The sequence below is a fragment of the Hippocampus guttulatus genome, chromosome 9, assembly GCF_054856545.1.
Source record: "Hippocampus guttulatus isolate MCC_2025c chromosome 9, RoL_Hgut_1.0, whole genome shotgun sequence".
Taxonomy (NCBI): Eukaryota; Metazoa; Chordata; class Actinopteri; order Syngnathiformes; family Syngnathidae; genus Hippocampus; species Hippocampus guttulatus.
The window spans coordinates 662725-690364 of record NC_141269.1 but is presented as its reverse complement, the minus strand read 5'-3'; the positions used below and the strand labels follow the sequence as shown (position 1 = coordinate 690364).

The 27640-nt window shown below is 52.3% G+C and overlaps 1 protein-coding gene across 1 annotated transcript in view; it reads left to right on the top strand.

Annotated features, from left to right (window-relative positions):
* Positions 1 to 27271, top strand: part of LOC147199678 (protein ELFN1-like) — a 29567-nt gene extending 2296 nt beyond the window's left edge. The window contains exons 2-5 of the mRNA XM_086119501.1: positions 20581 to 20948; positions 21030 to 21183; positions 21959 to 22125; positions 22302 to 27271. Coding sequence (XP_085975627.1) covers positions 20653 to 20948; positions 21030 to 21183; positions 21959 to 22125; positions 22302 to 24135 — 2451 coding nt within the window. The 5' untranslated portion in view covers positions 20581 to 20652 and the 3' untranslated portion in view covers positions 24136 to 27271. The remainder of the gene's footprint in view (positions 1 to 20580; positions 20949 to 21029; positions 21184 to 21958; positions 22126 to 22301) is intronic.
* Positions 27272 to 27640: the final 369 nt, after the last annotated feature.

The window sequence follows — 27640 nt, the reverse complement described above, 5'->3', positions numbered from 1 at the left end:
AAGATTGCGCCTGTTCCACCGGCGACACGCTAATGAGGAAGTCGTCGTTACGTGTTGCGACTCTCCCGAACACGGCAAGTCATCGCTGAGCCAGGGCTCGCAGGCGACGTCCTGCCGTTGGTTGCTGTGGCAACAGCATCCTGGCTTCTTCATAGCCTCGCTTTCCTGTTGGGCTTGTTGTATTTTAACTGGAAGTAGGAAATTGTGTTTTTTTTATATATATTGTATACAGTTTTTAATGAGCAAATATTTTCTGTTACATATTTTGGATTTTTTTTTAACATTGTTATAAAACTTTTTTTTCATCATCTATGTATGTATTATATCTGTACACTGCGGGGGGGGGGGGGGAAGGTTGGTGAGCTCAAAATTCCAAATGAACAAATTTTGGTACAATTTTGAGTTGGGCAATTGAACCAATTTTTGTGAAAATTGTCTTTCCTGCATTTTTTGCAAAGAAAGAAGAGTTTCCTGAAGTCATTGTCCGCCAACCTCAAATTGTTTGGCTCAGAGTTGACATAAATAACAGTCATTTATATTTTAAAATCATCCCAACATAAATCCCCCCCCCCCCCCACACACACAAAATCCAAGTTGTTCTTTTTACAGTGTGTTTTATTTGTAACCTTCTTTAGTGTTTCTTTTCGTTAATATATTTTGTTATTTCTTTTGTATACTTTATTTTTGCCATTGAGAGTTGGCAGAGCATGGCAGCAGAAACTGATGGCTCACCACGAGACACAATGCTAATAGCGGCCCTCCGCAAGCTGAAGATAAAATTGCAGCTGACCCCCTGACCCCCCCCCCCACCCCCCCAAAATAAAATAAATCCAATACCGTTGTTCACATGAAAGTTGGTAGTCTCATGAAGGCATAATAGAAAAGATCCAGGCAAAAGTGAAGACTTTGATCCCGCACTTTGAATTCCTCACCTTTTACTGAAGGTGACATCGGAGTACCTAAGGGCGCAGTGCTTTGTCACCGCGATGGCAGCGGCGGTTGCAGACACCAAGCGCATCGCCGGCAGCGCGTCCTTGAGTGCTCGCCGTGACGCACGTAGCCGCGCGCGGCCCCTCCCGCCCGGCTCCGCCCGGCCCGAGCGATCTGGCCCCGACTGTGAGGGACATCTCTGTGCTTTAATGCAATTTGTCGGGGGGGAGGTGGGATGGTGGGGGGGAAGGAGCCGGAGAGAGATGACTGATGCATTGACTTGCACGTAAGAGCGAGGCTGCGGGGCTAATCTCATTTGGGTTTGCTGTGATGAGATTCTGGCCCGTTTTCTCTCCAAGATGATGCGACTCTGCTCCCGACATGGCATCGCATCGTCTCTTTTTCTCTCTGCGTGTGCGCACGCGCGCGCGACATTGTGATGTCATCTGCAAGTGTTGCGTTGTTCCCGCCCAGAAACGTCTTCCTTGTTTTTCCTGTCTAAGGATGGCTCAGCAAGTCAACGACAACAACAAAAAGCAACTCAATAAATCTGCCCCAAAGCCGGTTCACTTGAGCAACTTCAAATTTGGTCGGCATGTTTATCGCGAGGTCAGTGACATGCAGGTCTTAATACAGGCGTGCCTGAAAAGACGCAGGAAGCCATTTTGCTTCAAAGCCGCCATTTTAGTTCTTACGTGGCTCCTTCAAAGGGGAACTGCCTATCAAGATTTCGTGACCAAATGTCCAAAACGAGGCAGTTGAAAGTTCAGTCCCTGAAGAGTTTCACTTTGTAACATGACATTTAACCCTATATTAAATGTCACGCAAAATGTCTTCTACCCCCCGATGGATAATTTTCTCAATACAACAATTCGGACACCGTACGGTGGACAATCCAAGATGGCCGACTCCAAGGATCAATTGGAGGGCAGTTTTTGCCCAAGTCCCTCAAAACCGAATGTATCCAAGGCATTTCGTCCCGTGCCGCTAACAAGTGAAGTCTACTTGACGGATCGATGCCACGAAATTGCGAATGCGACCAGTTTTTGGCATCGGGCTCCGGCGGGGACCATTGATGGCCCGACATCAACCGGTAAACCCTCGTCAGGAAGGCCGCAAAAAATTGAGCGCCCGTTTAAGCGTGAAAAGACACAGAAAGTGTTCCGGGTCCATTGGCCGTTCCCGGGGCTCCTTCAAAGACGACGCCATCCGAGTTCCGATTGGACCGATTGAACAAGACTTCTGCCCGCTGGAGCCCGCCCACCCGATGGGCTCCCCGCTTAGTCGTTAGCCAGGATTCCCGCCGTTGACATGGTGACGCGCCTCTGCGCAGCATCTGAAGGTGGGGGAAAGACAGAGAGAGGAATAAGGAGCCGCTAAGGCGGCGACAACTGCGCCGCGTTGCCGGACTGGAACCCCCCCCCCCCCCCCCGCCACGTGTGTGCGTGTGAGAGAGAATCACTTTTCTGTGATGCTTCCTAATTCAGACAGAAGATCAAAGTGCATCACTTTGACTTTGAAGAAGTGCCTCGGGAGGGGGGGGGGGGGGGTTGTTTGCTCTCCTGCAAGGAGCAACGGGCGTTCCGTCGAGACATGTCGCTTACCGGTGGGGGGGGGGGGGGGGGTAGGCCTTGATCTGAGCAAATTGATGGTTTGATGACTTTCGGTGGATTTGTGTGAGAGCGCTTCAGAGTACTTGTGGATGTGAGAAACAAACGAAATACCGACAGCCCCCTTCAGTCCATCACGTGTACAAATGGATCGGATATTGGTATCGTACTGTTGCGTGAATTTTTTTATATTATTTTTTATCACTTGTGTGCGCAGTTTATGAGGCCAAGAAAATCCCTCCTTCATGCAAGCCTCTCATTTCCCACAATGCCAAGCAATTGATCTGATTTTTGTTTTGCTATGTCGTGTGTGTGTGTGTGTGTGTGTGTGTGTGTGTGTGTGTGTGTGTGTGCGTGTTGCAAGTGCGAGAAAAGCGTTGCTCCCTGACAGCTGTTGGGACATGACGTGTTCAAAAGTGTGACATGCACTGAAAAGATGCAGTGCATGTGTCTGCGTGTGTGTGTGTGTGTGTGTGTGTGTGTGTGTGTGTGTTGTCAGAGCTCACAGGTCCTCGTCATCTCTCTTCTGGCACTTTGTGACAATGTAAACTTGTTGTTCCGTAACGTCGACATCCCCCGTAGGCTTCGCGCTGACTCGTGTGTCATCACCGGTCACAATATTAGGTACACACTGCAATGTTCCTTCAGGGCTCATTTGGAATTCCGTATTTATTTGGGGATCGCTGTACATCTGTCGCTCGTGAAAAAGGAGTTTGCGGTTTGCTTTATGACGCAATACACAGCAACTGTTTTGCTTTTTTTTTTTTTTTGACCTTGCATTCAACAAAAATGCCATATCTTAAAAAACTAAACTAAAACGAAGCATTAAAAAAAAAACTCGCTTTAAAAAAAGACGTAGTATTGTAACAAGTAATTTAGTCGAACTGAATTTGAAAACCAAGAGCCCAGATGAAATAAAAATCCGACTGTAATGAAAAATCCTCATCTCTTTTCACCGTGGCGCGATTTGTTTGTCGTGTGCGCGAGCTAGCGCGTTCTTTAGGCTAGCACGCTCATTGAGCCTCGGGCAAAGCCGATTTGTGTCTGTTCAACAACTTGACCGCCGAATGCGCTCGTTTGTTACACGGGATCGTCGGTGTGTATTTGCAAGTACGTTCGAGTGCAGCCCCCCCCCACACACACACACAATGCCGCGGGGTATTGCTTTTAGCATTCGGCCTACGAGTATGTCGGAGCATATTTGCAAGTAGGTTCGAACGAGTTAGCCGGACTCTCCTCGCGTCTGCGGTTTTCATGTTCAGTTGGGGAAAAAAAAAGTCATCATGGAAATGCATCGACGTCCCAGCTGCGATAAACATTTCATTCGGCGACTTAGATTAGCAGCACTTGTCTGCCTCCTTAGCCCCTTAATTCCTACGAAAACATGACGGGCGCGGTTCGTTTATGGCGCGGCGCTGCCGCGTGTCGGATTAGTTGTTAAATAAATCACGGCAGCTTGTAAGATGTCGCTTTGCGTTTCATCCGAGGTGCTCCTCACCTCACTTTAAGGCCCCGAAAGCAGATGTACCAATACGCACGTGTCCTAAAATGAGCGCACGTATTTCATGTGCCGTTTCACCCAGTGTCGGTTGGCGATTGAAAAAGAGCTGCTTTTTTTTTTTTTCTCTCTCCCCCTTCCCTCCTCTCGGCATATGCGCCGCATGATTTCCAGAGAGAGTTGCTGCTTAGCATCAGCTGGCATCCAAACGAGCTGACTCGGTCCACGCAGATGTGCAGAAACAAAGCAAACACAGAGAGGCTTTTTGACCTTTGCTGGAGACTCTCTGCCAATGGCACCCGAGCGGTGCCACGTGAGCATCGTGGAGATGGACGGTGGGAGTCGACGCTGATTCAGAGGCTCGATTCATCTCCCGACAGCGCCATAATCCGCATCGTCAACATCACTTTACGTCGCCTCTAACCTCTAACATAGAAACAATGTCAACGCCGATGAACACGACGTCATCATCATCATCATCATCATCATCATCATCATCTTTGATTAAGAAAAAAAAACACCCTCGACAGCACAGGTGTCAAACTCGAGGCCCGGGGCACAGATCTGGCCCGCCACATCATTTTATGCGGCCCGCGAAAGCACATCAAACATGTCAACCAAAATTTAACATTCTCATAGGCAATAAATAAGAGACATCTTGTAAGCATCTTCTGGTGAACAAACCCCGTCATTACAGTAACTTAACCCTTTAATGCCTGACCCATCAAGGAATAGCCAGAAAATTGAGATGTTTATGAACCCTTATAACAAAATCCACAAAAATATTTTTGCCACGTCACGTTGTTTTAGATATTTGTCGTATTCCATTTATAAGCATGATGTCGACTGAAAATGAAAATCACATTTTAAACCTGCAGTATCAAATTTGATACAGATGACTTAATGTAATATAATGACCTTCTTTCATTTTAAAAAAAATTAAATGACATTTTAAAAAATGACAATCCTCTCAATGAAAATGACGTCAGCACAAATGTCACATTCTCAACAACTCCAACATCATCATCATTTAAAAAAAAAAAAAAAATCATCATCACCCCCACGACAAGCACCATCGGCACCAACAGGAAGACGAACGACATCGACTTACGCGCGGTCGTCGCGGGCGCAAAAATGAAGTCGAAGCGCGCCGACCGAGAGTGCGAACGCTGCCGTAAAGGGAGCAGATTTCGCCTCACTAACCATAAAAGCCGGATCATAGCGTCGGCTCACACGGAAGGCGCACACTCGACACGCGCGCGCGGCGCTTGATTTAACAATCGTTATGCGTTAGTTAAGATGTAAACGCAACATAAAGGTGTGTCCTGATCCACAAAAAGTCTGGAAGGAAGCCAATCACGCTAATGAGATCCCCTGCGAGCTATGTGCGCGCGTGTGTTTGCGTACTTCAGATGGACAGGACTCCTTTTTTTTTTTTTTTTTTTCTAAATTCTGTGCCATGATGCGTTTCCGGCGCACGCAGTGCGAAAGGGTGACTTGAAGTACGACCTGCCCGCCGTCCACGTCGTGCGGTGAGTCCCACGGCATCGTTTTTTTCCAGTCTCGATCAGCCCTGGCCACCCTGTCGCTCACGATGTTCACTTGTCAAGAAGCTAGCTAGCAGTCTTGCTAGCGAGCTAGCTCTCTATCTATCCATCAATTGACTCGTCCATTGTTTTCCTTTCCGTAGACTGACATTGACCGGCGAGCAAAGTTAACATCGGCTAGCCGGCTAACAAACGACGGCGAACTGTCCGTACGTGCATTCTCGCAGCCTTCGATCGATTCGCCCATTCTCCGATCAATCGCGCTGGCGGCCATGCCGCGGTAGTGCCGCGACATTATGGGAGTTGATGCTCGCCCGTGCTTCGAAACTGCTTGAATCCCTCGTTAGCGGTCGCCCCCGAGCACGCGCTCGCGATCACGCACGTCCAATGGAATGTGCGGACAAACGGTGGGACAATTTGGGGGAAACAAGCGGTGAAAATGTCTTACGTAAGTGCATGAATCCTGGGGGGCTAGGGGGGGGGAGGCGTGTACTGCATTGCGTTGCGGCTGGAGAACACTTCTGTACATCTGCCTTAATTGAACAGCACTCAAGCATAAATTAGTCCGCCGCGTGCCAGCACTGCACTTTCTGCTCTGTGTGTGTGTGTGTGTATGTGTGCCATTCTCATTCCTTCAACACTACGAAAAAAAGAAAGCATATCCCATGGCTTGAACCCGGCCGGACACCCATCACCAAACACGACTTCGGAACCAGGACAGCTGAAAATATCCCCAGAGCCGTGTCTAAAACTGGACAGCGCAGCTATTTCGCGCGGGGGTGGGTGGGGGGGGACGGGGGGTTTGCAGCGTCGCGGGGCAGTTTTGCGGCTCCGCTATTGTCTCGCAATTGTTGGCCGAACACTTGGAGGTGACGACAAAGCGTTTCTTGTTGTCGTTGCCATGACGACACGCCCCACAGCGCCTCTAAAAGCAGGTGTTGTTGCTTTGGCCTCTTCTGGCTTCGAGTCTGCTCTTGCCCCCTCTCCCCCCCTCCCCCTGTCGTCCTTGCGCGTCTTTGTATTAGCATACGTGATAGATCTTGGCTTTCATCCTTTTTCATTGCCGCGTATTCAGAAGGGCTTTTTAAAATTTATGGCTGAGGTTTTAAGCCGCTTCTTCCCTCCTCCTTCGCTACCTATGTCTTTCTTTCACCGCTGCCGCCCACACCTCTCTTTCTTTTTTTTTTGCCGGCAGCCAACAATTACTCGTCGTCTTTGAGGCACTCTGCACTAAAAAATAAATGTGGAAAGCGATTGAGACGACGGATTAGGAGAAGTGTCCTTGCGGTGCTCATATTTCCTCAAATAGCGCCCCACCCCTGTCACGGTTCTGGCCAGCAGGTGGCATGAGCGGACTTCGGCGCACACCTGCTGCCAATCAATGATTAAGTAAACTCTGTATTTAAGGACCCCTCGGTTGTGCGCCTGTTGTCGGAGTATTGCCTTTGCCTTGCCGCTCCCTTGCTCATAGACCGCTTTTGCTATAGACCTGGTCGGATTTCGCTTTTGAACTCTCGGTACCAAGTATGTTGTAAGTATGGTTTTTATTTTGCGATTGGGCTTTCGCTTGCGTGTATTTGCTACATTGTTTTTTGTTTGCCTTCACGGTTCTTCTTTTCCTCCCTTGCCTTTTGTGCAAGCGCTTTTTGCTATTCGTTTTTGTGCCCTCTGGTCCATGTTTTGACCAGCACTTTATGTTACTTCTTTGGCAGTGCGATTTTTGTATATTAAACCCTTGTCTCAGGACAAAAAAAATGGCCGCTGCAGTAAACGTTGCGCAGTTTGCTAACCAAAACGGGAGCAATTACTGTTGCAATCATGTCTGATAGGATGCCAATATGAATCGTTAGCGTTTGTGTTTTTCCAAATTGGTATACAACCACTAAAATAGATAACCAGTGCCAAATATATTTCAATGGTTTCTGGGTAATTTGGGGCTGCCGAATACGAACTGGCATCCGTTTTCGAGAATCCGCCCTTTTTCTTTTTGAGATACTGATATTTTTCTCTCCACGATAATTTTATTTCCATTGCGGAAGAACCACCTTTTTCTTTTTCCTAGCGACCCGATTCATATGTTCGGCGACGTACGAGACGTACTTCGATCGTTACCGAATGCGGCGTTTGTGCACCGAGTCGGCCGTCGTCGCCTTTGTTGCGCATCAAACTGTATTTGGGCCGCCGATCGAGGAAAGTCTTTGTCAAGTGCGTCGTATTGAGCTCAAAATAAGAACGAACAAAAGAGGATGCGATCAAAGCCGCGCCCCAATGACCAAATTCCCTACTTGGTCCCAAGCGGCGGAGCTCCCGCTTTCCCGCCGTCCTTCGCCTTAGCTTGCCGGCCGCGCTGCTCCAAACGAGCGACCGTCCTGGCAACTTTCCTACTTCCCCGCCCACTTTCCCCTGTCCACCATCTTGTGACTGTTCTCGGCAGATGTGCCGTGCGCAGTGATCATTTTCCAGTGTCAGCCCTGCGAGTCCTGCGGGACTCCATGATCGGAAAAGTATGAGTCTCACCATGCATTTAGAAAGTCCCAAATTTCAAATTCTGAAATGGTCTACTTATGATAAGAACACAAACAACAACAATATACATTGATAATAGGTTTATTTCTTATAAACAAATGCTGCAAAAATGTCAATAATTCAGGCATACAAGATTATTTTCGCAAAAAACTTTAGCTGCTTCCTCCGGGATATCTGCGCAATAAACTTTGGCAACACTTGTTTCAACGTGACGCGACTTGGCAATCGTCTGCTTTCCACGCGGCGAAGGCCGATCTCGCCGATCTCGTCACGCCAGATCAAAACAACAATGGCGGCCATTGTCAAACTGCGATCGTTGCTGGGAAAAAAAGATTTACCGTAGCTTTTTTTTTTTTTTTTTTTTTTTTTTTGGACTAAAAAATTTCCTTGCGTCCCAAAAACACACATTATTTGGAACTACGCGTCTGGCGGGAAAATTATGCGTCTCGGACGCGGGACGCAGAGGGAACCGGATGGCTGCGTGTGTAGCACGCGGCCAGTTGTGGCGTCGACGCAACCTGCGCTGTTTTCTTCACACTCATTACCGAACTAAAATGAAATAAAACGTGAAAAGCATGTTGTCGTTGTCCCCCCCTCCGCTCCCCCTCCTCGCGCATCGCCACGATTCCGACAGGCCACACGCTCCGATTTATGATCTCGCTCAAATCCCAATTGGACGCCGCAGTCATAAAAGATGAGGGCTTTTTTTTCTTCTTTTTTTTAATCACGCTGCAGTCCAAAGATGCTGACGAATTTTGTTTTGCCGATGACATCAGCGGTGACTTTCTGGCTCACCGGGAAACACCAAAACGTCTCTATTCCGTTTGACCGCCACAAGAGAGGAGAAAGCGTTGCGCAAGGGCTTCAGTCTCACTGAAATTGCATCCAGTCCAGAAATGACAATGAGCCACATGCTGCTTCACCCCATTACACCGCAACGATTGCCGTCGGCCGTCACTTCGAAGGCTCTTGGCAAAAACGAATGAAATAAGCCCAACCGAAATCGGAAGCCGTTTCCGTGAGTGAAAAAAAAAAAAAAAAAGAGTCAAAACAAACGGATGCTGAAAAAAAATGAAAACCAGCTCACGGTTCTGTTTGCGACCACCGGGTGGCGCCGGAGAGCTCCTCCGGCCTCGCACCCGCTGGTCATCGTGTCATGAGGTCTGCCACGCCGTCCGCGCGGCGTCGGATTACGGTGTTACTCGTGTTTTTTTTTTTGTTTGTTTCTGTTGCCAATCGGGAGCAGGGTGGGCCTGTGATCGGGCCCTAGCTTTAAAATGTCATTCGTGTGTATCAGGGGTGTCAAACTCATTTGGCATTGTGGGCCACATACGGCCTCGGGAGATGTCGAGTGGGCCGGGCCATTCAAATTCTACCGTACTCTGCTATAAATAACCCAAATGTCATGTATTTCCTTTGTTGGCCAAAGCTTGTCGCTTCTCAGGACTTACAAGTTCAGCCGCCTTCATCGTGCATCGTTTGACAAAGTCACCGTTGGAATACGGCTTTGATGCTGATGCTATTTCGCTAGCAATTAGGTAGCTGGCTTTTACTGCTGTGTTGGGTCCGTCTCAGTGACAGACTTGAGACTGCTGTTCTCTTCTTCTCTGATCAAAACGGTGTTCCCCCTAGCAGATGATCCATGAATTGCAGCTGATTTAAAAATTCTGTCTTTTATTTATCTTTTCACTTTTAAATAATCCTGCGGTCCTGATTGAATCTTCTTGGGGGCCGGTTCCGGCCCGCGGGCCATATGTTTGACACCACTGGTGTATATTGTTCAAAATTAGTTGTCTAAACTCCATCCATCCACCCGGATCTGTGCGTGGAATAGTCGCTCCATCGGCCCTCAACTCCTCTGTCTTATTTATTTATTTAAAATGTCGGCGCGCAAAGGGAAATGACATTGAGCAATGTTTTTCGAAGCTCTCGTCAAGTCTCGCACAGCAGTCCCTCGACGGCAGTTTAAAGTGTCAACTTCATCTGGGAGCTCCTCGGACGATTGCCCTTTTAGTGTTTGCGCGTCGTGCGCTTTCTTTCGGAGGCGTCGCCGATGGAATAAAGACGAAGCTTTTGTGAAGCATCAGCCAGGTAATGCGAAGGGACAGAACCGCAAACGCCAGATGATGGCGAATGGCATCTGCTCCCCCCCCCCCCCCCCCCCCCCCCCGCGCGCAATCCCCGAGCGACAGCGTTGCGATCAAAGCGGAACAGGTGCAGGCTTTAATTGAAATTGGCCTTTTTAATAAAGCGGCGGAATAACAATGAAGGCAAAGGAGCTTTACGCCGCCCCCCCCTACCTCCCCCCAGATGATTTCAACTCTCACTTGATGTTGTGACAAATACGATTGACTTGTTGCCTTTGGAATAAATCGCCGCGGCTCTAGTCCCGCGGCGCATCGACGGCGTTTCAATGTCGCGCGGTTCAAAGTTAACAGCGCCGTTTAGATTTTCGATTCCGAGCAGGAAAAACAAAGCCACCCGCGTTGTGACATCGCGCCGCCGCGTTGTGGCATGAAAACGGATGGCGCACCGGCCGCGCTTCCGTCCATCAACTTATCCCCGAGCTGGAGCCCAACTGGTTGCTAGCTAGCCGCGCCGTGTCGTCAAACGAGCTCTGAAAAAGGCAGCTAACGACGTATCTTCCCTTGATTCGCTCTGTTAATCGAGCGGATTGTTACGCCGCGTCTTGTTAAGGGCCCATCTCGCCGGCCCGGTGACTCGCGTCTCCGTCACATCTTGTGGACGCTAGAGGGGTCACCGAGGAGCCGCGGTCCAATTTAACCGTGTTAGCTTTGGATTTTGATTTTCCTGAGATCCTTTGGAGACCTTCCTCCAAGGCTCCAGCAGGGTCAGAAGAAGTCGCGGGGGACTTAATTGTGTCCGCGAACGAAGAGACGTCTCCGAGACATACTGGAGACTGAGGCAACACCGTGCGGATGGATGTCTCCTCTTCTTCACGCCGGCATGTGTTTGCCCACTAGACCACGTGACAGAGAAACCATCTGACTGAGTCCGAGCTGGCCCGGCGATCTCATCAAGATGCCTTCCCCCCTGGTTCGCAAAGTTCTGTCCGTCTCGACTTGGGTCAGTTCTTTTCCCTTTAATGCGAACAATATTGTCACGACTAGACAAACGATAGGATTTTTGTCAGCTGGACTGTTTGATGATACAGTGAAACTCCTCTACAACGAAATCATGTTTGCAGCAAGAAATTTTCCACAACAGGGGGCTTTTCATTGTAGCAAACACACATATACAAAACGTATATGTGTGCTCTTTATTTTTATTCCAATACTGTACACTTATTTGATATTGTTTTACATTAACATTCAATTGTTTAATATTCATCACTCCACTTTGTTGGCTTTAAAAAGTCATTTATACTCTTTTGCTTCCCAACACTTCTCATTTTCTTGCATAATGTTTTTGATTTTGCTTCCTCCGTCTTTTATTTTGAGCTTTTCTTGTCTTAGCTGCTTGACATCCAAAGGTCCGTTTTGTCGCCATTTTAGCAATGTAACGTTCTTGCTGCGTCTGAAACGAACAATAACAAATCCTTCCTGGACTACTACTGCGCGTGTGTAAATCAGCGTGGTGGTTGCCGTTGCCGTTTCCGAACGAAGCAGTAGAGGTCGCTGTTGGATTAGACTTTTGCGGTAGGCTTGTTTTCATTGGAGTGAATCCCGTGGCGAGGCAAGGGCAGAGAAAAAGATTTCGTAGAACGGAGCAGTTTTTTTTCTCGTTGTATGGGGGGCAGAAAAGTGGGAATGGCTTTCATGGCTGAACATTTTTTCACATGAGGGGGCATTTTTGCCCATGTACAGTAGGTTTCGTTGTAGAGGCGATTTCACTGTAGCGGGAGAATCGAGTAAGCGCGCCTCGCGCCGCCCCTGGAAACTTGCCAGACCCGTCAGGTGCCGCTCCAAATAATTGACATGGTCATTGACGAGTCAGGACGTGTCTTCCTTCTGCCTCTTCGGCGCCTCTATCGACACATTCTATCGAAGCGCAAAAGCTCACGGCGCTTAAAGGGCCCGACTCAAGTCTCTCGGCGCATTCCGTGTCCCTGTTGGACTAAGACCAGAAGCTGCCCAGGTGTGCGCCTTGGAGATGGGCTCTCGACTGGCCGTTTTGGTCCGTGCCCCGTCGCCGTCTCCTCTCCGTGTTGCCGCTATGCTAAGAGTTCAAGCGCGAGGCGTCGCGGTCCTCCGCTAAATGCGCTCGGAGACTCATTTGGCAAGAAAAAGACGAAGATGAACACAAGACGGCGAGGGGTGGGCGGGGCACACGGGGGTGTTTGTGGGAAAGACCGAAAGATGGCGAGCCGCTTCATGCCAACAATGATCTATTTATCAATTCCGCGTCCTCGCGCTCGCCTCTTCCTCCTCCTCCTCCGCGCTGACCTACTTGCGCAATCTCTTCACAGCATTTTCAGTTCAACTTGAACAACACTTTTTGTTGTTTCCATCCATGCATCATGGCCTTTCCCTTTTTCTCCCTCGATTCATTTACTCATTGCCTTTCAAAACACTCAAGGACACTTTACAATCAGGAAGAAGAACAATAAAAGCACAGATAAAATTCCAGTTGATATTTGGGGGGTGGGGGGGGGCTTAGCCAGCTGTTTGCCTTGGCTCCCAAAACCAAAAATTGTGGCCAATGTGAGATTGACGATTTGCTAAAACGCTGACTCGAAAAACTTGACAAAGCTCCCTTTGGGCCCCCCCGCCGCTCGTCATCTCGGCACGCGATCATCATCACCACGGCGCTCACGGTGACCATGATGGCCGCGCCGGCGTCGTCTCGGGCCATCGACCGTCATCCCGTCTGGCACTCGGGGCCCGTGTCGGAGTGATGGGATTAGCGTGCGCGGCGATGTTATCGGCGTGTGAGCGGCGACCTGTTGGGCAGCGCGGGAACGCGAGCGATGGGTGTGAGAGTGTGGAGGCTGGGCCTTTTGGTGCTGAAAATGAGGGGGGGGGGTGTTGACTTGCCAAATGATATCACTTCGCTGAAAATCACAGTTAGAATAAATTCTCGTGGAGAGGGCACAGGTGGCAAGCATGCGGGGCGCCCGTCTTACTTTGGATACGGTCAGATCGGCGAGGGCGAGGGCGGCGGACGTTTACGAAAGGGAAGGAATCGGAATCGGAAAGGCTTCGCACGGAGTCGTTGACTCGCGCGACGCCGTGTGGCAACGATTAGGGCGGGCGAGTCTTGCGGGACGGTTGGGGGGATGCGGATGGTGAGTTTTCACGCGGGGGGGGGGTGAGCGAGTCTTCTTGTCACGTGTTACACATACAGCACATTTGACAATAAAGTTGTATTCAATTCAATTCAATATTCAGTTGTTCGGCATTGGGGTCAAGAGGTCACGGGTGGCGCAGACACAAGGGCTGACTTTTGCCTTTGAAGGACATTGAAAAGTGGGGCTCCCGCGTCGTCCAAGCCGGCGGCCGATCGGTACGGACCGGCGGTGGGCATCGTCGTCATCGGGGGCTCGGATTTGCCACAGAAGAGTTGTCGGGTCGGGTCGGCTCCTGGCGCTTCAGGGCTTCGTTTCCGCGGTTGCGTCGGTTGAGTTGCCGTGGGTCGGGGTGAGCGGGTGGCGAGGAATCGGGGGCTTCGCGCGTTCTCGGCCGCTGACGGTCGGGGCCGGGCCGCCGCTCTCGGGGTCGCCGACAATGGGGTGGCTCAGGAAGCCTCCAGAACGGGCGGCGCGACTCAGGCCGCCGACTTGAAGGGGATGCAGGGAGAGGTCGGGTGTGTTTTTTCAACGGATCCGCTTCCTCGCCGATGTCGGCTCTCGTTTGTCTTTTCTGGGAAGAACCGCGACGGAATACTGATGATAGCGCGCGCGCGCACACACACACACACACAGCCTTCTCTTCACCGCCGCCATTTATCCTCTCAACACGTACTCTACATTCTGTCTGCTCAACTGATTTCCTGCCTGCCGTCTCAGCTCCCCGTGCAGCTGCACTCTGCCGACCCAGATTTCCATCCGTTCGCTCCCTCCCCGCCCCCCCCGCCCTCGCATGGCCTTGGCTGTGACACACCTCGCCGACGTGAGTCACCGCCGTCCCATCTCTCTCGTCATTTAGGCGCGAGCCGAGTCGGCGTCCTCCGCGGGCTCAGGTGGCGGAGGAGACGTGACACGGGAGGCCGCGGGACAGCCGGCCGGAAGGCGGCGCCGATGAAAGGACTCGCGTGTCCTCATGTGACGACTCGCGGACGACCGAGCAGCTCGCGTGTCTGCGCGCGCGCCCCGTTGCGATTCGGCGCTAAATGTTCTTTGCGAAAACAAGTTCTGGCGGTTTGCTGCTGTGAAGGCTTTCAATAAAACCTCGGTTTTCGACCATAATCCGTTCCAGAAGGCTGTTCGAAAAACCCAAACCATGTTTCCCGTTGTAATCAATCGGTAATCAAAAAAATAATAATCCCTTCCCAGTCCAGTAAACATCTTTTTCAAAAGCATTTTAAAAATGATTTTACACCATTAACTGTATACGCCTGTTATAAGAGAGCAGGTAATATGTAAAATACTGTACAAACAAAGTACAAACATTTTGTATGTTTTCTTTTCACCAATTTGGGCTGCCGTTTGTGCGCCGGGTCTCAATCACGACCCGTTTTTGTGAAACCGGAATAATCATTTCCCACGCTGTTTTTTGTCGTCGCGGACTTTGTCCTCCTTCATCCGCCGCTGCCTTTCACGCCAAGCGTTGGGTCAAACGGTCGCGACCTTTTGGATGAATGTGACCTGGGCATCAAGACCGCAGGCGTTCAGTTTTTAAGCGGGTGCGAAAAAATTTGGATTGTTGGTCTTTGAGAATTCAAGCCAAATGTTGTGATTTTTTCCCCAAAAGATGCCGTGGCGGCTGACATATGTGGCGGCAAATGCTTTTGCACTCCTGACAGACAAAGATATGGGCATTGACCTGGGGTGTGCTGGTGACTTGAGCCCATGAAGCGCAGCCCACTAAAATATGGGATGATAAATGGAGGGGGGGGGGGGGGGGTCAGTGGCGTTTAGCCCCAAAGGTTCATCGCGTTTTACCTCCGCCGCCGACCGGCTGCCTTTTGTCCGGATGAAAGGAGCGTTGAAAAAGTCCCGTCCTTCCTTCACTCGACAAAGTTTGGAGCCCAACTTGCGCTGTGGGCGTTTGCGGGGTGCCAAAGCATCTGGTGGCATTTGGCGGCGGCAAAATTGCTTTTCAACGGGCCATCTGTGTGCTCTCTTTCCAAATTAAACATCTCGCCACGCCGCCGTACACAAAACGTGGGATTGATGTGAACCGACAGACAGCCGCTTTCATTGCGCACTTCGCGTCAGTCGAAGGCGTTTTCTGTCAATTGCAAGCCAGTCGCCGAATGGGCCGCGTTTCGCACGTGGTCGCTCGCGGGACTCGGTGACCCGATGCCACCGAATCGCCCGAGTCTGCGTTTGACTCGAGTCGGGGAGCCGAATCATCTCCCTCTGTCGCGTTATGGCGAGTCAATCGGCGGACTCGACTGAACTCAATCTGAGTCCGCCTTGTTTCTGTTGAGTTGACTCTGAATGGGTCTCTGACTCGCCAGTCGGCTCGACTCGACGACTCGGTCAAACGGGTCATCGTTTGACTCGGTGTTTCCGCTGAGTCGGAGTCTAACTTGTGTGAGCCGAAGAGTCAAGTGAATCACCGGACCGCACCGGGGCTCTGCTGGTTTTGCCGACCGGTCGGATTATCCGAATCCGCCGCCTTTCCGGCGCTCGACCGGCTCGGCTCAGTCGTCCGATTCAACTTAACCGGATTTGTCTGCTTGTTTTCCACTAACTCGGTGCGCCCGCCGACTCCCGTCAGCGAACCGAATCGAGTGAGTCTGCCGCGTTTACGGCAAGTCTGTCTCTTTTCCGTTGAGTCCTTTGAACTCTTCCTGTTTTTGGGTGAGCGCGCCGTCCGATCCACCCGAATCGCTTCGGTCCGCGTTATCGATGGTGCGCGGGCGACGTCGAGTCGATCACCGGATCGGACGGAATGGCCGGAGTCCGTGTTGTTTCCGGCGCGACGGCCAACGCGTGGCGGCGACTCGGATGGTCCGAGTCGATTTTGTGTTTCCGGTTGACTCCCATCGACTGTTGTCAACCGACTGTTGTCCGTACCGTTTTTGCGGCCCACCTGCGGGATGGGAGTGGACCTTGCGCTCCGATAATCCACGGTTGACCGCCACGTCGTCACCGCCGACACGCGGGCTGGCGCTCGGGCTCGCCGAGTGTTACCTAAGTGACATTCAGTCAAGAGCCAGGCTGCCGCGACCGGCTCGCTGCACTCGCGCCCGCTCCCTCTGCTTGGTCAGGAGTCGCTCATATGACCAACAAGCCCCCCCCCCTCCCCCCACTGCTGATGGCAACCAGCCGAATGTGACTCAGTGAGCGGGCTCCCGCAGCTTCCTGTTCGGGTGGCACCTGACGGCGCTGCGCTTTTTGATGCCAACGTGCGTGCGTGTGCCACACCCTGAGCCAGGCCATGAATGAATCAATTCATTTGGCATCAGAAGTCGGTTTGAGGGAGATTCCAAACTGATTTGAACGGCGGGCCTCCTTTCTGGCTCTTTTTTTTAATTTAAGATAAGATATCCTTTATTTGTCCCACACTGGGGAAATTTACAAATTTACGCAGCAGAAAAGGAAGTCTCTGTTGTGTCATAGATTTATTGATCGGGTATTTTATTTTATTTTATTTTTTAGATTTCTGGCATTTTTTTTTTCATTTTTCATGCCTTTAAGTCCATGCAGGAAGAACGGAAAGCCTCCCGACCTCGGCACCGTTAGGCGGACGTGCGAACCGGTTGACCGCCTATTTTCAATGCGTTTGTTCACGGCTTCTTTGAAATGCTGACTCAATGCATTCATCTCTGAAATGACCTTTGCAGAGACTCAAGCCTCGATTTCATCGCGTTCCACAAAACTCTTATTTCCCGCCGACCCCCAACAACCGTGTCGCATTCAAGTACAAGTGGGAAAATTTCGACGGGAACGACCATCATTGGTGCCTTTTGTCACTTTGACCTTCATCACACTGTGCTGGAGAACATCATAAAAATGAATTATTAGATATAAACACATAACGGGGTAGGACTAGATAAGTTTTTTACTTCTTCCTACTCCCTTGAACATAATAACTGTGTTGAATGAAGACTGATTTTATCTACCTTATTTTCTGTCAAATTATTACTGTATATGTTTTATGTTCAATAAACAACAACAACAATCATCATCATCTTAGCGGCGCCATTTTGGCACCAAACATGTTGTGTGTGTCCCCCCCCCCCCCCCCCCCCCCCGCCCCCCACATACACACACTCGCCTGCAATGATTTTGCTTCGTCCGCGTCCTCTCGCCCTGTCACCAGCACTGATTCAATGTTGAGATTGAAAGGCCGGTGAGCGGGTGGGGCGCCGTGCGCGCGCATGTGTGGAAACTCGGCCTCTTTTTCGCAATTTTAAGACCACTGCTATTTTTTTCCTTTATAATTATATGATATTTAAGGCTCCAATTTTTACTTGAATTTTCATTAAGCCAGACAGTTGCACTCCGTGACAGTCGACACCCCCCAAAAAAACGAAGCAGACTTTGCACAGACTCGTACCAGGATCAAAGGAATGTCACAAAGATAAAAGGAAAGGAAACAAGTGAAGACAACGAGGGACTCCAAACGAAAAGACAAATCGTCCCTTTGAAATAATCTCGTGAGTGTGTTTGCCTCAACGCTGTCAAACAATCCACAATCAGCTCATTAGCATACCAGGTTTTGGCTAAATGGAAAAAAACCCAAAACAGATCGTGGATGACGAAGGAATGACGAGCGTGTCTCTCGTCTCATTGTAAACATGTCGGAGCGAAGCCATAACGTGACAGCGCAGTGGACAGTTTTTATGCTCCGTGACGATGACAAATGTTTCCCAATTGTGTGTGTGTGTGTGTATGTATATATATATATATATACATATATATATTTGTATATACTGTGTATAGCTAGCTAGCTAGCTTGGTGGACGTAACAAACCAACCAGTTTGCTGTTTGCCAAGGTTACCCCCCCCCCCCAAACAAAACCCTGTAGAGGACAAACAAAATGAATCACCAAGTTTCATATGCAGCGCAACTGCCAAGAAGCAAACAGCCTCAGCTCAACAGATGGAGCTCGTTGCCAGTGCGTGTTTGCACTCCCGAGTCCTTCAAACAACGGGTTGAAAATACAGCAAGCAAAGCTCACACTAATGGTTTAGTTTCGGATTGAACGTGGATCGACAGCTTCGGGGGGGGGGGGGGGGGGGCGTCGCGGATTAGCCTTCCCCGAGCAGATCAGCACTCAACACTTAGCATCGCGCGCTAACGTGTTGCGGCCGGGAAAGATGACTCGTCCGCACGTCGAAGGATGAGAGACGCGCGCGCACACAGATGGCGGACGCGCGCGTCTGGGGATGCGGTGCCAACGTGTGGCGTCAATTGGTGTGATATCACACCCCCCCCCCCCCCCGGCGGCACGCGACTTCCGAGTCATAAGACTGAATCCCGTTTGCGCTGATTTGTCAAAGATTCTCGAAGTGTCAAGACAAAAAAACAAGCTAGCCTCAATTCAGCTGAGGCATCGGACACGAGCGGCGGGTGCGTTTGATTTGTCAACTCGGACAGTTCTATTGTCAAGTATTCGGACTAAATCACTTTAGGAACAACACGACCAACTAATTGACCCAGTAAATGACCGACCAACTAAGTGACTCATCGTCAGCTAACCGGACTGACTCATTGAACCGCCAGCCGATTCTTATCATTTTTTTTTCCCTTTAACGTAACCTCGACGCGCCCCCTTGCGGCGTAAATGTGCAGCGCCTGACAGATGGAACCAACCGGTTGGCGATGATGCAGAATGACTGACAACCGCGGCCAACTCATCGCCGCCGCCGCATTGAACGTCCCAGCGCGCAAAACGACCAATGAGGAGCGAGCGATGCAGGCGACCAATCGCTGCCACCTCGGGGCAAACCGCCAGTTGGCAACAAGCTCGACTTGAACAATAACTTGATGGAAACGCATTGATGACCAACAAATCCATCAGCTGCCACAAGCCAAAGTTCTCCCAGTCCGGCGTGTTGTGTGTGCGTGTGTCAGTTAATGTGTAATTGTGTGTTAAGTGCATGTGTATCACGCTCTGAGATGGCGTGATGGATGGAAAGGTTCATCATTCCTGACAGATGCTACGTGCTACGCTAAATCACCACCGAAGTGCCTGTGTGTGTGTGTGAGAGAGATGAGTGCACGTCTGCCCCATGATTGCATCGTTACGAGGAGACGAAGGGGGTCGTCCATCGGCATGGTAACGAGCAGTCTTGCTAATATCGTCAACGTGACCAGACAGTGCGTGCGTGCGTGCGTCCCATCGATCTTGGATTTGAGCATTTGATGGTGAATTCCCGAAGGACCAGTCTTCTCACGCGCCGCTCCCTGTCAAGAGGAGCGGCGCCTCACTCGCCGCGTTTCCAGCGGGTCGACGCGAACTGCCGCCGAGGCCCGTCAATCGTTTCGCACGCGATTTACTCTCAATCGGTCGGTCTCCATTCCGCTCGCTTCGTACGCCCTCCGTCGATTGGTCACTCACTGTCGATTGGTTGTTCTCCCTTCCGGTCGCTTCATGCGCCGTCAGTGATTGGTCACTTGCTCACGATGGGTCGGTCTGCGTTTATCATTGATTCTTGATTGACTGGTCTCTGTTCCGGTCACTCCCCACACCGCCGGTGATCAGTCAGTTTTGTCGTTTCGTTTTGATTGGTCGGTCTCTGCTCAGAGTTTGTCACACACATCGGTTGGTCGCGACGTGCATCGCCAACGACAGGTCGTTTTTTTTTTTTTGTGGCTTACAAATCAGAACACGGATGTCGTGACTCGCGTCCATCATGCCGACGTGACTCCGTCTACACGTGAATCCTTCATTTGTTTTGTTTATGTCAGTCATGGTGATTTTCGTCGCCGGCCCCTCCGTGATCGGCCACCACGCCAGTCATTGCGATATCCCGCAAAAGATGGCCGCCGGGGCGACTTTGCCTTTGGCTGACGCGACCGCTCGCCAAACACGGATTTCCTCCCGAGCGGCCCATCTCGTTCCCGCGCTTTGATGCGCGGCGGCTCCTTCCGCTCCCCGTCCGGGCGATCGCGTGCGGCCGGACGTCGTTCGTTTGCGTGCGTGCAAAAGTCAAATTTGCATAGAAACGCAAGCAACCATCTGCGTTTCCGATTCGTCTCTTCTCGAATCGATTTCGAGGTTGTTTCACTTTGCGGTTTTTTCACATTTTCAGGAGATGCGGACGACCGATTCCGTTCGACTCTCATTTGACTTCGCTCGGCAAGACTTGCCGTTTTAGTTTTCCCCCGACGGAGAATTTTGGGACGTAACGTTTTGCCACCTGCCTCCGTGTCGTCCTCTGCTCCAGGGGTCCGGCGGGCACCGGAATCCGGAGGATGAGGAAGCGCGGGAGGAAGTGCTCGTGCGACCCCAGCGGCGGATGGCCGCTCAGGACGTGAGGACCGAGCGAGCGATTCGGGCACCGGGGCCGAAGCCTCCGCAGGCGTTCCCTCCCGCCGCTCCGGCTCATTCTGCGATGGATCCGGCGACGGCGGCCCGTCGGCCCGGACAAAGTGCCGCCTCGGTCTTGGCCTGGCTCGCCCTGCTCTCCGTCACGCGGTTGCCCGCGGCGGCGGGCGACTGCTGGCTGATCGAGGGCGAGAAGGGCTTCGTGTGGTTGGCCATCTGCAGCATGAACCAGCCGCCCTACGAGGCCATCCCGGCCCACGTCAACAGGTAAGCGCCAGCGCGCCCGCCTCCGTCGGCGGGACCGGGCCGAGAGCCGCCACGGAGCCTTTTGCCGTCTGCCGACCGCAGCACCGTCGTGGATCTGAGGCTGAACGAGAACAAGATCCGCTCGGTGCACTACTCTTCGCTCAGCCGCTTCGGCAACCTCACCTACCTCAACCTCACCAAGAACGACATCGCTTACGTGGAGGACGGAGCCTTCTCGGCGCAGTTCAACCTGCAGGTGAGCGCCGGCGGCAAGCGAAGCGACGGCCGAGAAACGCGCCGAAAAGCCGCACGGGCGGAATGTGACGGCGCCGAAGCCCGGCGAAGATGACGAGTGACGTCGCGGCGCCGGCGCCGTGACGACGGCGCGAAGCGACGGCATCGGCGCGTCTTCACGCGTGCACACGGGGTTAAAACGGCGCGCGCGGCGGGAGGTGACAATATTGACACCTTATCGGATGAGGTGAAAACCGGGCGCCGGTTTTTCACCTTCGCCTTGGGCCAGGTTAGCGTATTTTCCGCACTAAAAGGCGCACTGGATTATGAGGCGCAATCTACAATGTATCCACTAGATGGAGCTACGCTCCCCGCGTTCGACTCGAGAGGCGTTCATGAAAAAACTGTAACGATGACTTCAAGGAAACTATGAAAATGGAAAATAATGCATCAAAGCAGAAAATCACAAAATAAATTCGACCCGACGTATTATCGTAATGACCAGACACAAGGCGCGCCGTCAGCTTTTCAGAAAACGGAAGACTTTTCCGTGCGCCTTAGAGTGCGTAAACTGCGCTACTTGAATTCAGCGAAGTCAATCTCAGCTCCCTCCTGAACATCCTGCGGCAGGGATGCGTCCAGACCAAAGCAATCGATTCCGAGAGTCGTCGCACGTCTCGCCGCCGCCGCCGACATTGCGGAGCGGCGAGCGTCCCCGGATGCAAAACAGCCAGCCGCCGACCCCGCGTTAGCTCCCCGAGATGACCGGTCGTCCCGCTTGTCTTTGCCCCCCCAAGGTCCTCCAGATGGGCTTCAACAAACTTCGGAACCTGACGGAGGGAATGCTGCGAGGTCTGGGCAAGCTGCAGTACCTTTACCTGCAGGCCAACCTCATCGAAAGCGTGGCGCCCAACACCTTCTGGGAGTGCCCCGGCATCGAGAACGTCGACCTCTCCATGAACAGGTACCGTACCTCCGGAACAGGACGCCGAATGGCTCGGATCGGTCCGAGATTTTTGGTTTGAGGGGAAAGCAAAGCCCGGCCGGAAGCGTTTCTCGGCTCAGTTTGGCTCGAGCGAACCGGAATAGGAGACGCATCGACCGTCCGCGCGTGCGGATCTGTCTTGTCTCGGTCCTCAGGATCCAGGTGCTGGACGGGACTTTGTTCTCCGGCCTCTCCAAGCTGACCACCTGCGAGCTGTACGCCAACCCCTTCAACTGCTCCTGCGAGCTTCTGCCCTTCCTGCGCTGGCTCGCCGCCTTCCCCAACCGGACGGGCGATCGCATGGTGTGCGAGGCCCCTCGCGGCTTCTCCGGCTACAACCTGCTGACGGCGTCGGGCCGGCGCGACGCCTTGCACGCGCTGGGCCCGGTGTGCGCCGAGGACGGCGGCAACTCCACCGGCTTCTTCGTCGAGGGGCCGCCGGACGCCGCCACCGCGCCGCCGCCGCCGCTCGACTTTTCCCCGTGCGGCCTGGACGACTGCGCCTCGGGAACGCCGCCGGACGAGGTCATCTACCGCACCGTCTTGGCCGACGTCAATCCCGTCATGACGCTGAAGCGGGTGCTGCACTCCAGCGCCGTGATCACGGTGGAGATCCCGCACCCGTACCGCAAGATGTACATCCTGATGCTGTACAACAACAGCTTCTTCACCGACATCGGGACCCTGAAGTACCAGAGGCAGGACGTGGAGCTGAGCGACCTGAAAGCCGACACCGACTACACCTACTGCGTGGCCTCCGTCCGCAACTCGCTGCGTTTCAACCACACCTGCCTGACCATCTCCACGGGTCGCGGGGCCGGGCCGGAGCGGACGGCCGAGCGCTCGTCGGCCACCCGCTACATCGTGACCGTGCTGGGCGGCCTGTTTGGAATGCTGCTCTTCCTGGGCCTGGCGGTCCACTGCCTCCGGCGCAGGAGGATCGCCGAGGAGAAGGAACGCCGGCCGAGCCGCATCCGGAGGACGCCGACGGAGCTCGAGTACGGCGACGGAGGCGAGACGGAGAGCGCCGGCGGCCCCCCTTCCCCGCCCCGGACGGTAGACCCTTACCGGCCGCGGGAGGCGGCGGAGACGCCGGCGCGCGAGCCCGCCGAGCTCAGCTACGCGGAGGTGCGAGGGTCCGGCGCCGAGAGGCGGCGAGAGATCTCGCCCCGGGCCGAGATCTCCACCATCGCCAAGGAAGTGGACAAGGTGAACCAGATCATCAACAACTGCATCGACGCCCTCAAGTCCGAGTCCACGTCCTTCCAGCGGTCCGCCGCCGAGCCGCAGCCGCCGCTCCACTCCCCGGTCTACCGCCATTCCTTGCGGCGGCACCATAGCACGGAGGCCCCCGCCGGCTCCAAGGGGCCCAGCGCCTCCTCGTCCCCGGGCTCCGCCAGGAGTCCCCGTTCTCTCCGCTCGGAGGGGGGCTGCCGCGCCTCGGAGACCGGCTACATCCAGAGGGGCTCGCCCGGCGGCGGCGGCGGCGGCGAGGAAGCGGTCCGCACGGTCAACCCGGCGGCGGCCATCCTGCGAGCCGAGGCCCGGAGGATCCGGCAGTACCGCGAGCACCGCCACTCCTACCCGGGCCCCCGAGAACTCCAGCGCCACCCGCAGGAGCTCCGCCACCACCCGGGCGGACGCCAACCCTCCGTCCCGGACCCGCTCACCCTCGGCCGGCGGGCCGAGCAGAGGGAGCTGGCGTACTCCCAGCTGGCCCCGCGCTATCACAACCTCAGCTACTGCTCCAGCCCAGAAGACGAGGAGGAGGAGGAGGAGGAAGAAGAAGGGCTCCTGTGCACCCCCACCCTGGGCCTGTGGGAGCGCTTCAAGCTGCACCGAAAGAGGCACCGGCAGGCGTCGGCCGAGGACGAAGGCTACGTGGCGGCCGGCCACGCGCTGCGCCGCAAAGTCCAGTTCGCCAAGGACGAGGATCTACACGATATTTTGGACTACTGGAAGGGGGTCTCGGCCCAGCAGAAGGCCTGAGGGGGGCACCGCGGAAAACCTGTAAATATCAAAACACGCAACCCGCATCGCCGGGAACTGAAGAATCAAAAAAACAAAAAACGGGAGGAGGAAATGCTGTTTGACTCCAAACAAAAAGCAGAACTTCAAGATTCCCCTTTTGTTCAATATCTAACTCGTAGCTCTCTAATTATGTAGATGTTCGAGAATTTGAGGAAGAAAAAGTGACCCGGCAGCCCGTCCCGAACTTTTTTTTTTAGGACGGGTTGTGAAGAAGAGACAAGAAGTGGCTCCGTTTCTTCAGAGACATTTTGCGGGATTGGACGCAATTGTCCTTTGCTTCCAGGGCGGGCGGCCGGGCAACGTTAGCGCCCCCTTTCACCCGGTGACGCACTCGCAACTAGCTAGCTGTCCACCGTGTCCGTGGACCCGCAGCATTTGACTGGCGCGGCGGCAAGTGTGTCGCCGATCCGCTTTCCTTTTCATCGTGGATCGAATTTGCCTTGATTTCTACGACCCCCAAATGCGGCGGCGGGCCGAGGAGTCGCCCGCTGCCGCTGCCGCGCCCGCCGTCTCCGGGTTCTCCTCTTGGCTAAAACGCTTCTCCTTCCCGCGGCCCTCGTTTATCTTGGCGGTGATCTCATCAGGACCGCCTGCTCCTCTTTTCAGCAGAAACGCAACCGCCTCAAATCCGGGAAGATGCGGCGAGAAGCGCGGGCATCGGGAAGCGTGGCGGCGAGTCCCGTACGACGTGCCAAATACTGCGTGTGACTCCTCGCCAAACTCTTTTCTAGACGGAATTTCAAGATTTTCTAAAAAGATTATCCTCGTTATTATTAAGTCAAATTCTGGACTCTTATTCTTATCTTCTTACTGTTCCTACGATCCTCCTCATTAATGGCCCGAGCACAAGAGCGCCCCCTTTTGACCTGGAGCACTTCAAACAGGGATTCAAGAACGTTAGATGTTAGCTAGTGAGTTTGAAAAAAACAACTTCAAATGAATGTTTTAGTTCCCGCGAACATGTGGGGCAAATCGCACTGTTGAACTGTTGAAAAACTTCAAGGGTGGGGAAAAAGAGCTTCGAACTCTTCGGGGGTGGGGGGGGGGGGGCGATGCCGTAGCTCCACTGTGTCTCATTGCAACGTCATTGTTTTCTTTTTTAGTTTTTTTATGTCTTTGCTTTGTATCTCTGATTCCACTGTGGTGCCGTTGTGCCAAACTTGACAATTGACAACAATTTGACAGCCACACACACACACACACACACACACGCACGCTGACGTTGACAATTTGCCAAATGACAAGGTTGCACAAGAAGGCGCCAATCATCCTTACGACCAACGTACTGTGCTCAAGGAAACGACGAACGCTCGCCAACACGCGCGCGCACGCATTTGCAAAACACAGGTGAATGTATTTCTTGCAAACACATTTTGGGATCACAAAAGGGCCCCATGAGCATTTAAGGTCATTGGCTGACACATTTTGAAGAAAAAAAAAGTGGGGGGTGGTGGTGGTGGGGAGTCTCCCTTTGATTTTGAACACTTGTGTTATAAGAATGTGAACGTTGCGGTGGGCGCGATAAAATGTTCAGTCTGCGCTGAAATCTTCAAATGTGCGTGTTCTCATGAGAATGTGCCGCTCGGTCCAAAAATGCCCCCCCCGCCCCCCCAAAAAAGCTGACGTTGAAATGCCAAAATCACCAACAACGGTCTGCTGGAACTGATACCACACAAACAAGATTTAGTTTTTTTTCATTGGACACGATGTAAACGTTGGCATTCATGAGCGGTTGAACCTCCAACAACCTCAACCGAGCGTTTCCTCTCGTTGCAGATCAGACGTGCGCAAGGGTCAGGAGGAATTTTGGACTACCGTATTTTACATTTTAGGACCAATTGATGCCGAGAGCCGGGTCATTCCGACTTTTTCTCGCAACCGTAAACGCCGTTGGGGTTCTTTCCAGTCAGGCTCTGATTTGGGTTCCGGTCACGCTCGGCGTCAGGGGACTCGGTGGGGCTTGACTCGCTCTTGGGGGTTCTTGCCGGGCTAAGGGTTTTGATGGTTCTACCTTACAGAAGCTTCTCAGCCTTGTTGGGGGTTCTTGTTTTGGCTTCCAGGCTTCCGTAAGGGGCAAAGTTCGGGTTCCGGTTTCCACTCGCTCAGGTTTGTTGCCAGGATTGTGCTTCTTGAATTCTTGGTAGTTTGGGTTCGACGTGAAAGGTTTTTGTCATTTTGGCCGGTTCCGTTGTGGATGGCCTTCAGGTTGGGCCATCAGGTCTCTTCAAAGGGGGGCTCGGATTCTCGTGAAGGTAACGTAAGGCCATTCGTTTATGGATGGATTTGAATTGGTTGGGTTGGGTGTCGGATTTGTGTTAAGGTTCTTGCCGGTGTGACGTTCTTGTCAGGGTTGTTGTTCTTCAGGGTTGAGGTCAGGGTTGACGTGCGGTTTTCTTGTTCCACGAAGGGCGTTGCGGTCAGGTTCTTGCGTTTTGGCGAGGGGCTCTTGCTTGAGTTCCGAGCATTTGTCACCGCTGTATTTATTTATTTCTTTTTGTTGGTCCAATTCTGACACAATTGACTTTAGAATTTCCAAAAGTAGTGTTCAAAGATTGTTTTTGATCTTTTAATGGAAAGGCCCAGGAATTTTCGGTCTACCGTTGCGGCCCGCTCAACGATTTGTACCATGCGTTCCAAAATTCTCGTGAGAACATGCTAGGGGGAAAAAAAAGTTGAATGGCAAAAGGGAAGGCAAAGTGTATTTTCTTTTCTTTTCTTGTTTTTTTTGCATCACAAAGCGCAGTCAAAGGCGGTGCCAGCCAGATTGTGTCTTCAACTCGACAGCAGCCTTACTTTTCTTGTTTTTCCCTTTTCATCTTTTGCTTTCCAAATTTAACTTGCTTTCTTCTCCGTGTTGACTGTTTCCAAAGGGCGGCAACACCGTCGTCGCGGTAGCCATGTCGTATCAGCGCCGACTTTTTTTTTTTTTTTTGAGGACTCTTATTTTCTTTCGCGGAACGCGGCGGATCCGTTCCTGACGGCGGACGCGCGGGGAAATCCTCGGCAACGTGACGCAAGTCTGTCGGACGCTCTCTATTTTCTTTTTCTTGTCAAACGATTAAAAAGAGCACAATAAAAATCAACATTTCTGCCACTCCTCTGCAATCATTTGTACCTTCCGAGTTGTTTGCGCTTGTCTTTTTGATGTGAGAAGCTTCTGGAGAACCTGACATCATCTCAACTCCTCCTGATGATGATCTGAGTGCAAGTGGGCATGGGTTCGATCCCAGAGGTCCACCCGTTTTTGTTCAGAATTATGACGTTTTGAAGGGATAGTTGTGGCGGTTCAGGTTCGGTCTCGAAAGAACGTGCCCTCATGTTTTGCCACTTTGGCTTCTTTAGGGGAAGCTGGTGCAAATGTTTTGAAAAAAAATCGACCACATATATAGTAAGGCGTTTTGAGCCGAAAACTCCCCCGACCATGTATAGTAAGGTGTTTTTAGCCGAAAAAAACGACCATGTA